The sequence below is a fragment of the Lycorma delicatula genome, chromosome 1, assembly GCF_047948215.1.
Source record: "Lycorma delicatula isolate Av1 chromosome 1, ASM4794821v1, whole genome shotgun sequence".
NCBI classification, from domain to species: domain Eukaryota; kingdom Metazoa; phylum Arthropoda; class Insecta; order Hemiptera; family Fulgoridae; genus Lycorma; species Lycorma delicatula.
In genome coordinates, this window is record NC_134455.1 from 2,022,061 (window position 1) to 2,034,223 (window position 12,163).

The 12,163-nt window shown below is 30.2% G+C and overlaps 1 protein-coding gene across 1 annotated transcript in view; it reads left to right on the forward strand.

Moving 5' to 3' along the window:
* Pgant1 (Polypeptide N-Acetylgalactosaminyltransferase 1) overlaps window positions 1-12,163 on the forward strand; it is a 116,966-nt gene that overhangs the window by 21,943 nt on the left and 82,860 nt on the right. The window contains exons 2-3 of the mRNA XM_075356478.1: window positions 7,462-7,696; window positions 11,591-11,757. Of these exons, the coding sequence (XP_075212593.1) occupies window positions 7,462-7,696; window positions 11,591-11,757 (402 nt within the window). The remainder of the gene's footprint in view (window positions 1-7,461; window positions 7,697-11,590; window positions 11,758-12,163) is intronic.

The window sequence follows — 12,163 nt, forward strand, 5'->3', positions numbered from 1 at the left end:
TATACTGGGAGACACTCGGTTCTTGTAATTGTTAGCCGCTTACTGCATAAGCGTTGCCTCCTAACCACTACAAGGAAGTGATTATCTAGATTTCCTTTTCATCGAAACTAGGACCTGTGTAGCTTTACCTAGCCTCCTCAGAATTTTTAGAGAGGAATGCCTGATATGATATTGATGAATAACATACAGGTGGATAAGATGTGCAGATACATTGAACAAAATGATTTACTTTGGGAAAGTGATATAATGGGTAATAATAATACAAGTATCAAAGATTAGGACAGCATTGTTGAATACATTGCTACATACATTTAAATGATTGAAGCTTTTTTTTTATAATATTGTTATTCAAAATCGAAATTCTAAAATGTTTTAAAACTTTTTATAGAAAGTAAGCTAATTGGATCATATTTTGTATGTTGTGGTTTTTGTAATCTTTATGTTTTTCATGATCCCCTCTAACCAAAAAACACGATATTAGCATTGAAAAATCCTGATAGGATGTGTGTATATATATGTATATATATATATATATACACGAGGTCTGTTCAAAAAATACATAGACTAATGTCATAATACAAAATGTACTTTATTTAGAAGTTACTTGTCTGGGTCCCCTTCAAATTACTCTCCTCCTTGACGCACACACTTATCCCAACAGTGTTTCCAATTTTGGAAACAGTTCTGGAATGCTCCTTTTGTGATGTTCTTCAGTTCCTTCATCTCATTTGCCTCAATATCTGAATTCATATCAAATCTTCTTCCTTTCAAAGGTCTTTTGAGTTTGGGGAACAAGAAGTCGTCACAAGGAGTGTGGTCAGGTAAGTAGGGTGGTTGGGGAAGAACAGTGATTGAGTGTTTGGCCAAAAACTCACGAGTTCTGAGGGCTGAATGGGCTGGAGCGTTGTCGTGAAAACACCATTCTTCCACATTTCTGGCATTTCCGCCGGATAGCGTCTCGCAGACGTTTGAGAACTTCATTGAACTTCTCTGATGGTCAGACGTCGATTTGCCTGAACCAGGGTGTTGATTTTGTCTATGTGTGAGTCGTCATTGACGTGGAAGGACATCCAGGACGCTCATTGTCTTCAATCGACTGACGACCATCTTTAAAATGTCCATGCCACCTAAAACATGTCGTACACTTCATAGCAAGGTCACCATAAGCGGTCTTGAGAATATCAAAAGTTTCACGCACACATTTTTCGAGTTTAACACAAAATTTCACAGCAACTCTTTGCTCGTTCAAGTCGCTGATTCTAAAATCTACCGACCGAAAAAACACACTTCACAAACAACCTCGTAGCTAAGCAACCAATAATGATATTTGCAATCATAAACTGCGTTGTAATCAGCTGATCTGTACAAACATGGCGACACCAAGTGGATTTGACTGGAACCAACTGAACTCACGCAATTCAAACAGTGTATGTATTTTTTGAACAGACTTCGTGTGTGTGTGTGTATATATATATATATATATATATATATATTATTTGTATTTTGGCCTGTTTTTGCTTGACTTCTCTCTGAGATGCTAAGGTTCATAGGGTGATTGAATGAAAATTGGGTTGATAATTTCTGTAAAAGTATGCGATATTGATATCATTAAATTTTGGTTACAATTATTCTAGGGAGTAAGGATATACAGACTTTATGGATCCTGTTTGCTCAATATTTTATTGAAAAGGTAGGTAAGTTTTTTCACATAATGTAAGTACCTTGGGTAGCTAAAATACTTGATGGTTTTTGGTCTTAATCAAACTTTTGTAAAGGGGTGAGGGCAGAAAACCTTGTTTTCTTTGGATTCTGTTGCATTCTTGAACTAATTAGATACTTCATTACATTAATATTATGTCTCTTTGGTTGGTACGCATTGAACAATTTTATTCAGGAGTGTGGATAATAAGGCAATTTTTTGGCCTTTTTTATTGGTTAACAGTTTGTTTGGTAGTTTTAGACTGGATTAACAGATTTTTATCAAATTTTGTACAAGGACTTTGATGTCATAGAAGCTATTTAATTTTTGTTACAATTGATCTAGGTGGTAAAAAGATGGGAGTCACCATGGGTTCTTGGTGATGTATGAACATGTAAAATTTGTGTATTGATTTAAAAATTAATTGATTTTGACAGTTGTAATGTATAATAATGATGATATTGTTCATAATCTTATATGGTATTATTTTTGTAAATATATATTTTTTTTGTACTTTTATTTTATTTATTGAGTAAAACAGCTTATTCTGTTATTGAGTATTTAAGTTGTGTTGTATTTAGAGTGGAATGTATTTATAAGATAAATAACCTCTTATCAACCTGTCATTTTCTTTATTTTGTTTTAATATTATGTATGTGGTCTAGATTAGATAGCATTAAAATATATTATTTTAACTAATTTGTATTCTTGATGATAATTTAAAATTATTTTAGAGACAGTATAATGATAATTTAATTAATTGTGTTTACAAAACACTCTTATAATTAATAGGTATAAACATTTTTATCTAAATGGTAAATCTTTTAGCGTTTAATTTTTGGAGTGTTTTGGTATTGAAATTAATAACCATAAATTTATTACTTTGAAATATTAAATACAAGTCTGTATCATTATGAGGTTTAATTTTGTCACCACCAGTTACTGTATTTCGCATGCCGGTTTATAGGAGTGGTGTCAAAGAGTCAAGCAGAGGCAGCTTGTAGGGGGGGGGGACCTCGCCTTTAGATTTTACATACACTATAGTTTATTAATTTTGTTACCAAAAAAGCAGTAAATTTCTGGGCAATTCTATTTCCATTTTTAACTGTACTTTTTGTAAGCAGTTCTTCCACTTATCTTGATCTCAGTGTAGGCTTTTAGTGTGTAATTGAAAAAAAAAACTAAAGATCATTTACAACTAAGTTATTTTGTTAAGTGTTAAATCTTGATATTTGGATTTAATTCTATTAACTCAATCTAATCCCATTATCTTGATGTTATGTGTATCTTACTCTTACTTATTTTAACATTTCTTGGCAACTTTATATAAAGTTAATGGGCTTCAAACATGGCCACACCAAGTGGATTTGACTGGAACCAACTGAACTCACCCAATTCAAACAGTGTATGTATTTTTTGAACAGACTTCGTGTGTGTGTATATATATATATATATATATATATATACATATATTATTTGTATTTTGGCCTGTTTTTGCTTGACTTCTCTCTGAGATGCTAAGGTTCATAGGGTGATTGAATGAAAATTGGGTTGATAATTTCTGTAAAAGTATGGGATATTGATATCATTAAATTTTGGTTACAATTATTCTAGGGAATAAGGATATACAGACTTATGTATCCTGTTTGCTCAATATTTTATTGAAAAGGTAGGTAAGTTTTTTCACATAATCTAAGTACCTTGGGTAGCTAAAATACTTTGATGGTTTTTGGTCTTAATCAAACTTTTGTAAAGGGGTGAGGGCAGAAAACCTTGTTTTCTTTGGATTCTGTTGCATTCTTGAACTAATTAGATACTTCATTACATTAATATTATGTCTCTTTGGTTAGTATGCATTGAACAATTTTATTCAGGAGTGTAGATAATAAGCCAATTTTTTTGCCTTTTTTATTGGTTTCTATTAACTCAATTTAATCCCATTATCTTGATGTTATGTGTATCTTACTCTTACTTATTTTAACATTTCTTGGCAGCTTTATATAAAGTTAATGGGCTTCATTGAGTGAATTTTGAACCCTTCTGCTTTTAATTTCAATTAATTGCTGGTTCACCATCGGTTTACTTTTCAGATTTTCAAAATGGTTAACTGGATAAATATAAATTATATTTTTATGATAAAATAAAATTTTTTTAATCCAGTGTATATATGTAATATTTTCTAAAATTTCAAGATACCATGCTCTTGCCACATTCCCATGATATAAGTTTACTCTTAATATTGTATTTATTTAATAAGATGCCCCAACAGTTATGAAGATCTCGCTTAGCTATGGTCTTTACTTTTAAGCGGAGGGTTAAGGGTTAACCAGAAAATTCTTTTTTTTTTCTGTTAAAACACTTGCTTGAAAAATTGGTTTTATCTATCATGATGTCTGAGAAAAATTGATTACTTTGTATTCTCTTCACTAATTGACTGTAAAACTCAAGTCTTGATTGCCATCAACCGTAGCATTTAGTACATCAGGCTTATAAATCTGATATTTATTTCTAGAGCAATGTGGCTTTTGTATCGATTGACATATGGGATGTCAAAGTTTCTTTGCTTATGGGGGGCTCTTGAGCTTCAAAATATAAGTCTCCTTCAGTTTCTTCTGCCAGAATTCTGTTAATTACACTGTCATTTTTTATCAAATGAACTATAAGCACTAGACATCAATTATTTTTTTTTAAACTTTGCGATTACTTGTTATCCTTCTTTTTGCATAAAAGCTGCTCAAGTGTAGTTTCTATTACCGAGAAAATATTTCTAATCTAATTGAAAATAACAAATTCTAGCAACAAAATATTTTTCAAACAACATTAAAAAATAAATAATAGACTAAGGCAAATGAATTAAATTTTTTGATGAAATTACATGAACACCTGATTAACAATAAGTGACAATTCTTAAATCGCAATATTATTATGTAAGCCGGCCCACCTAGCCTGAACCTGGACCCTTGGGGCAAATCCTGGAGCCAATTCAGGGGCTCCATGGCTGCAGAGCTTGCTTTGCTCGCCATTCCCACTTTTCCAGGGAGACCAGCACCCTGGACACCTTCAGTTGCCATTCCCGTCTACCCAGATGGCTTCACCCCTGGACCCCGGCAATGTATGTTATCCTCATGGTGTGGTAATTATAGTATTCAGTTATTACAAAAGCTAGAATAACAGCAACTACGGTAACAAAGTATACACACCTTTGACAACAAAAAATTCATAACTTATTTCATCGCGATGGTGGCAGAAATATAATGAAGTAAAAGGATTAATCTATTTTTTTTGTAATAAATATCTTTAATTCACAACTTCACCTCATCGGGGGTGAAGAATATTGAACATTTTTAATATCTTAACCTTCAAGGACCCTGGCGATGGCTTAAAACCTTCCTTGGGATAACACGAATGTATCCTGCAAATTTTAAAGTAATAGATTGGTCGGTTCTCGTGTAATGTAATAACAAACTTTATATTTATATACATTTCTGAATAACTATGATCTGTTAGATCGACACTGTTCCTGATGCGTGCAAAAGTTGGCCTTCAACCTACTAACAAATACCTGTTTGAATTTTGAAAATCAGACTATTGTTTGCAGAGATATAAGAGCACCCCATTGCACCTCCCAAAACAGTGCCCCAGGGGCATCCTGAGTGTTACCAGTTGATGGTGATAATTGGTCAAGCCTCCCACGAGGTGCTTGCATACCTCACCACTCTAGCCTTTCATGCAATCCCCACAGGAAGCCAGTTATTGTTAAAAAAATTTTTTTTTAATTTATTTAATATTATTTTATATAATGTAAATTTAATTTTACTATTTTTGTAATATTATTCGTTCGATTGATTCTAATCATTCAGTTCAAATCCAGCTCACACAGTGCTAGTGACTCACAGTAAATTAATTCATTAAAATTTGTGCTTCAACCAGTAAATCTCCACCGCTACATTTATATATATATATATATATATATATATATATATATATATATATATCTTTTTTTAATTTTTCAAGATGTAATATTTCTAAAAACCTTCTCATTTATGCAAAGAAATATGGGTAAAAATGTGGTTGCAATTGATCGAGAAGTTTTTTTGTTTATCCCAAACAAACAAAAACCCTCTTCCCCTTTATATAGTGTATAGATTAGACTATAGAACCCATAGAACCCTTTACAGTTACGATTTCAATTTAGAAATTAGAATTTTAACAGGGCTAGACTAAATTGCCTGTAAGTGATTAATAATAAAAATAAGCGGTTGATATATTTTTTAAACACAATTTATCCCTTTTTTTATATTATCTATTTAACCATGTTAATAACTGCAGGTCTTTGGTGGTTTAAAACAAGCCAATTTTTATTGTTTAATCTATATTATTAAATGATTTTAGACCTATTGTAAAACAGTGTTAGAGTTTTATAAAAACAGCATTTCTAATGAAATCAATTACACATTCATAGAACATATTTTTGTTTTCTGCAATTGTAAATCTGCACTGAACTGTATTTAAATTATGATTTAGAGCGATGGTAATATAAGAATTTTCTTCCCATACCTACCAAATAATAAATTTTATTGACTTAATTGGCTGTGCAGTTTCTAAATAGTTTTCTAGATTCACCTTGTACAGCATAAATATAGAAAAAAATATGTAAGTCTAAAAAAGTCCTAATCGATTGATATTAAAAAATAAAAAATGTTTTAAAAAATTATACTTACTACCAAAACGTGGTATATTAGAAAAGTTGAAGGGACAAAAAATTCAGTTATCGTGTTTTTAATACTTCCAAAAAGAAGAGGATATTCCCTCTTCATTTAAAGTGTGTTCATATTCCCTCTTCCCTCAAATTTAAATTGTGTTGTAACATAGTTCCAAAATGCCAGTGACTGTTCCTTGAAACGAGCATCTCTGTGTGTATTGTAATTGTATATAAAATACGTATCGATTTAGATTTTAGTATTTATTTTAACTTGTTATAAACTGACTTTTCAGTTTTTATATTTTAAATAAGGGTTTTGGGAATTGGAAATGCAGTTTTAAAATATTTTTTCTTGATATTCATTATGTTGCACACTTCATAGTCATTAACTAGATAGTCATTAACTTGCACACTTCACTATAAAATCTTTTAAACAAGCATTACATCTATGTATCCTTCATAATAAAATTGAAGACGTGTTCAGATTGTGTGACATACATGTGCTGCGCTTGTATATAAACAATATACTTCCATTAAAATTACAAAATTATTCAAATACTCTTACTATACAGAAAAGTTAATTGCTGATCTGCGTTTGTATCGCCAAATTATGAAATAAAAGATTTCTCAAATTAATTTTGTTAACTCATTTTTGATTATGAAAAAGTTTTATAATATTTTTATGTAGAGGCTATACTTCAAAGATTACTATAAACTTTCATTTAATTTTTTATCCCTTTTTGTGAGATTTAAAATTATAATATTTTACCGTAAGTTTTTATTGTTTTGTTTCAAATAAAAGTTAGATTTGTTAAAGTTGTATTTGTTTCCGATTAACTTTACTCGCATAAGGTTTTTTAGAATTAATCTATCTACGTACTTCATTACAAGTGTTTGTTTGTTTATTATCAAAGTAAAAACGTCTTAGGCGTATAAATTATTTTTCTTTCAGCATTTTGTAAATTTTAACTGCTGTTCCATTATGCAGGTTAATATGTACTTTTAGAATAAAGCGTTTAATATTTGATTTTATTGTAAGAGCACAAATTTTTTTTTATAGGTGGTCAACAGCCTATTGGAAAGTATAGCAGTGCTGTAGATGCTGTGTACGAATCGCTTATTCGTGAAAGTGAATCAAAAATAATTTACGGTCTTGGAAATAACGGTGAAGCAGTAAAACTGACCGGTGATGAAGCACGAGAAGGAGGAGAAGTTTATAAAAAGACAGCATTTAATCTGGTTGTCAGCAACAAAGTTGCTTTGAACAGAACTATCAAAGATGCCAGACATCCTAAGTATGCGCTTTGTTTTTCTTTATTATTATTTAAAAGATTGTAATTTTTGCTTGTGTGGTTTAATGCAAAGTATGTTTTTTTAATGTTAATGGAACTATCAGTGAAATTAATTTATAGGTCAGAATATTGAAATATTGAATAAAAATTAATATAGTATATAAAAAGATCCTCACGATGAAGTATAACATTTAAATCGATAATAAAATTAGTGTAAATAATATTTAGGAATATGTAATGTAAGAATTGTGTTTGATGAGGATGATGTCTTATTTTCAATTCAGACGTGAATTCATGAAATGTTACTATTATTTTAAATAATTACTATTATCAGTTTCTTAATCTTCTAATGACTAACTTTATTTTCTTATGTAATTTTTTTAAAAGATAATGATTTACTATTTGTTACTGTAAAATAAATTTATCCAGTTTAGTGTACTATATATCACCCGTAACTGTTCATTATGCAACAACTTTTTATCGTTCTTGATAAAGGTGTTATCATTGTTTGTGTAGCTTTAAATATCGATATTAATGTTTAATTTAGAAAAATGTTATCTTTTAAAATGAGCCTACATGATTTTGCGATCGGGATAATTGTCAATTCAGTTACCTTCTTAGCTCAAATTTTCCAATATATTAATGTAATGTAATAATTAAATTGATTATACAATATTTTCATTTATTTATAATAACTATATGATTACTTACGTTTCTCGTTGTGGTCAATTTTTATTTTATGATTTTTAGTCAATTAATAATGGGAGGCTTGTACAAAAACCGAAAATAGTTTTTAGATATTTATCTGAAATGTATTTGCAAGCAAAAATGTACCGAATATCACATTTAGTGTAGTAGTCGGAAATAGGGAAAATTTGCAAACATTGTTCAAAATTTATTTTCTTTCTTTTCACCCCTTTCAAGATCGAATTTCAGAAAATCTAGAAATTGGTTTTTAGATATTCACGTGAAAATTACACGCACCAGAAATCAAGATGATATGTAAATTTTTTATCGAGAAGTTAAAAGAAAAAACAGTTAATTTTAATTAAAATTTAATTAACCTTTTAAAATCGGAATTTCAAAAAAATTCTTTTATAGTATACTCTACACCATTAGCAGAAAGTATATATAAACTTTCATCAATTTATCTTCACTAGTTTTTGCGGGCCTTTCATTATGAATAAGTTTACGACGTGTTACCCACCGGGTTGTTCTAGTGGTGAACGCGTCTTCCCAAATCAGCTGATTTGGAAGTCGAGAGTTCCAGCGTTCAAGTCCTAGTAAAGCCAATTATTTTTACGTGTTCTTTGATGGTTGGGTTTCAATTAACCACACATCTCAGAAATAGTCGAACTGAGAATGTACAAGACTACACTTCATTTACACTCATATATATATATATCATCCTCATTCAACCTCTGAAGTATTATCTGAACGGTAGTTACCGGAGGCTAAACAAGAAAAAGAAAGAAGTTTACGTCGTGTTACTTTATATATATATATATATATATACACATACTAGCATCCTCGTCACAGCTTCGCCCGCGCCATATGATTACTTGCGTTTTCCATCAGGGTCAGGGGAATATTTAGCCAGTCATGGCTCGCTTCGCTCATCCTACCCGTCTAGCCAAATGGCTCTGCCCCTTGGACTTTGGTGTGTTCATTAAACTCATGCTTGTGAGAATAATAATGAAAATAAAAATTGAAGCCTGTTTAATTTATAAAAAAATATCAGTTTATTGTAATTTCCTCAGAGCAATAGTTTGGTCAGTACATGACCCAAAACTTTGAGTGAGTCGGCCTTGATCTTACGCCTTAGTTATAATTGGTTACCCTTCGTACGGGTAAAAATGTATTTTGCCGGTTCTTATCGTTACCCTACAAACACCACTAGGAAGTAACTGTTCTTTGTTTTTCTATTTTTTTTAATTACTTTTATTTTATGTTTTTTAGTCAAATAACCACTGGTAGATGCATCCAGTCTCATCGCAGATACAGTAACAGTGGCTGTGTTGGTTGAGCCGCCGCGCCGTTCACCGTCACATCCCTTAAAAAAAATCGAAATTAAAAAAAAACACTAGAAAATGGTTTTTAGATATTTTTCTGAAGAGTATTTGCAAGTCCCCCAGTACAGTGAATATCTTGTTTGGTATAGTTGGAAATGCGTAAAATTTACAAGCATTGTTCAAATTTTTTTACCTTTCTTCACTCCCTTCAAGTTCAAACTTCAAAAAATGTAGAAATTGATTTTTAGATATTTACTTAAAAATTTTACACACCAAAAATCAAGTTGATATCTTCATTTTTTACGGAAAAATTAAAAAAAATAGTAAATTTCGTTGTTACTCTATTTTAATCCTTTAAACTGAGAATTTCAAAAACCCCTACTTAGTATGCACTTAACACCGTAAAGAGAAATTGTATACAAATTTTCATCAATTTAACTTCAGTATTTTTTGCTGGGTGTTTGTGAATTGATTAGTCAGGACGACAAGTTTCTTTATAAGTACAGATAGATAAATAAGTTATTTAATGTTTGAATATTGAAGCAGTTCTCTCCTCACAGGTATCTGTGCACAGATCAAATAAGGAGTAAGATAATTCTTGAAAGGGAGTAGTAAACCTTTTACTAGTTATTAGGGTACTTGTCTATTTATATGATCTTATTTGTATCTAAAGTTATATGTAACCAAAATTTAATGCTTAACACAAATTGTACTGGTTGTTTTTTAGTATTGTGTGGTGGGAAGTAGTGGAAAATTGCAACAGCATTTTACGGGAAAGTGTCTTTTATTTCTCTTCTCCTTTAGTATAATATGGCTTTATCCTTGTAGATAAAAGTATTCCTGGTGCTAAATTGATTCCGAACTAAATTTTCTAATAAGACAATTTGGGAAGTCATCAGGGGATCTGACATGAATATACTAAAGAAGAAGTTATCTAATGAAGCGAAGAGGAAAAATGAAGTGGTGTTCTATACTAATGAATCAGGTTCTATACTAAGCTTAGAATTTATTCAGAGCAATGAACTGGCAGTTAACACTCAAAATTAAAAAAAAAATTGCTTAGGGCAGAAATTGTTTCAATTGTTTAAATAAAATTTTAATTTTTATTAATATTTTAATACAAATCAATCACAAATGGAAGGTTTGATAAAACCATTTTCTATTAAACAAGGGCAGACCCTCCAAAAAAATGTTAAGATAAAATGTGTAGTATATAGCTGATTACTTTTTATATTCAAATATTTTGAGGTTTTTTGTTTATATATGCGTTCAGTCAGTAATTTTTTAGAGCTGGCTTTTAACGAATATAAACTTAAAAAAAATAATCGTTGAAATTATTGTATTGTACTTGTTAATGCAAGAAAATTAGACTGTTTTTAGAAATAAAGAAAAAATAATAATAATTTTGGTCAAAGAAACAGCCATTAATTAAAATAATTTCAATTATATATAGTTATGTACATATCATCAGATTGAAGGCTGGTTTGATCCTCTATTCTTTTATCATCTGTGTTGTAAGATCTATTTATCATTGATGAGATATCGTAGGCTATGTTTTCTTGTAGTCAACTAGTTGTATTATCTCTTAATAGCAATACTGTCAGATGACCAGTTAATGGAATCATGATTGTTATATAAACATTTATTGAGTTTACACCCAAAATTTTATTTAATACACCCAAAAAATCTATTTTTGGGCATATTAATAGTCTAGATGAAAATAATTTAATGGTAAAAAAATTGACACATTTAATATAACAGAAGACTAAATCCAGCAGTTCAGGAAACTATTTCTTATACTTTATTTATAATCTGTACAACTAGTATTATATATTTGGCCACTTTTTTTATTTATTACGGTTTAATTATCACTTTTTTGTTGCAGTTGTTTCTTACAAAAATATGATCAGTACTTACCAATAGCAAGTGTTGTTATTGTATTTTGCAATGAAGCATGGAGTGCATTACTTCGAACAATTCATAGTGTACTTAACAGGACACCTGCAAAACTACTGAAAGAAATAATTTTAATAGATGATTTTAGTGATCACGGTATGTTTTACTCTTTGTCATTGTATTTATTTATAGTTTTATTGTGATTTTTGATCTCAGTTAATTTATTGATTTTAATGGAATGGTATTAATTTTTAATTACTTATAGATTACAGTACTGTTGATGAAGTGTTGATCAATACAGAAGCAAAAATATTTATATCAGAACAATAATTTTTTTATCCTTGATGACAGGGTAGAAGACCCTGAACTGTTATAAGATTATAGTAAGCATTATTTAAGCTCATGAGTTACTGGAGTGCACCGTTCACGGAACAGCACTTTGCCATATTGACCAGTGGGAACCACCATTGTACTCTTACCTCTGCCGTAGTTTAAACATTAGTTATTGCATTACAGGTTGAATTCTTACTAAAATGATTCACTCAAAATTTTTAAACCATCA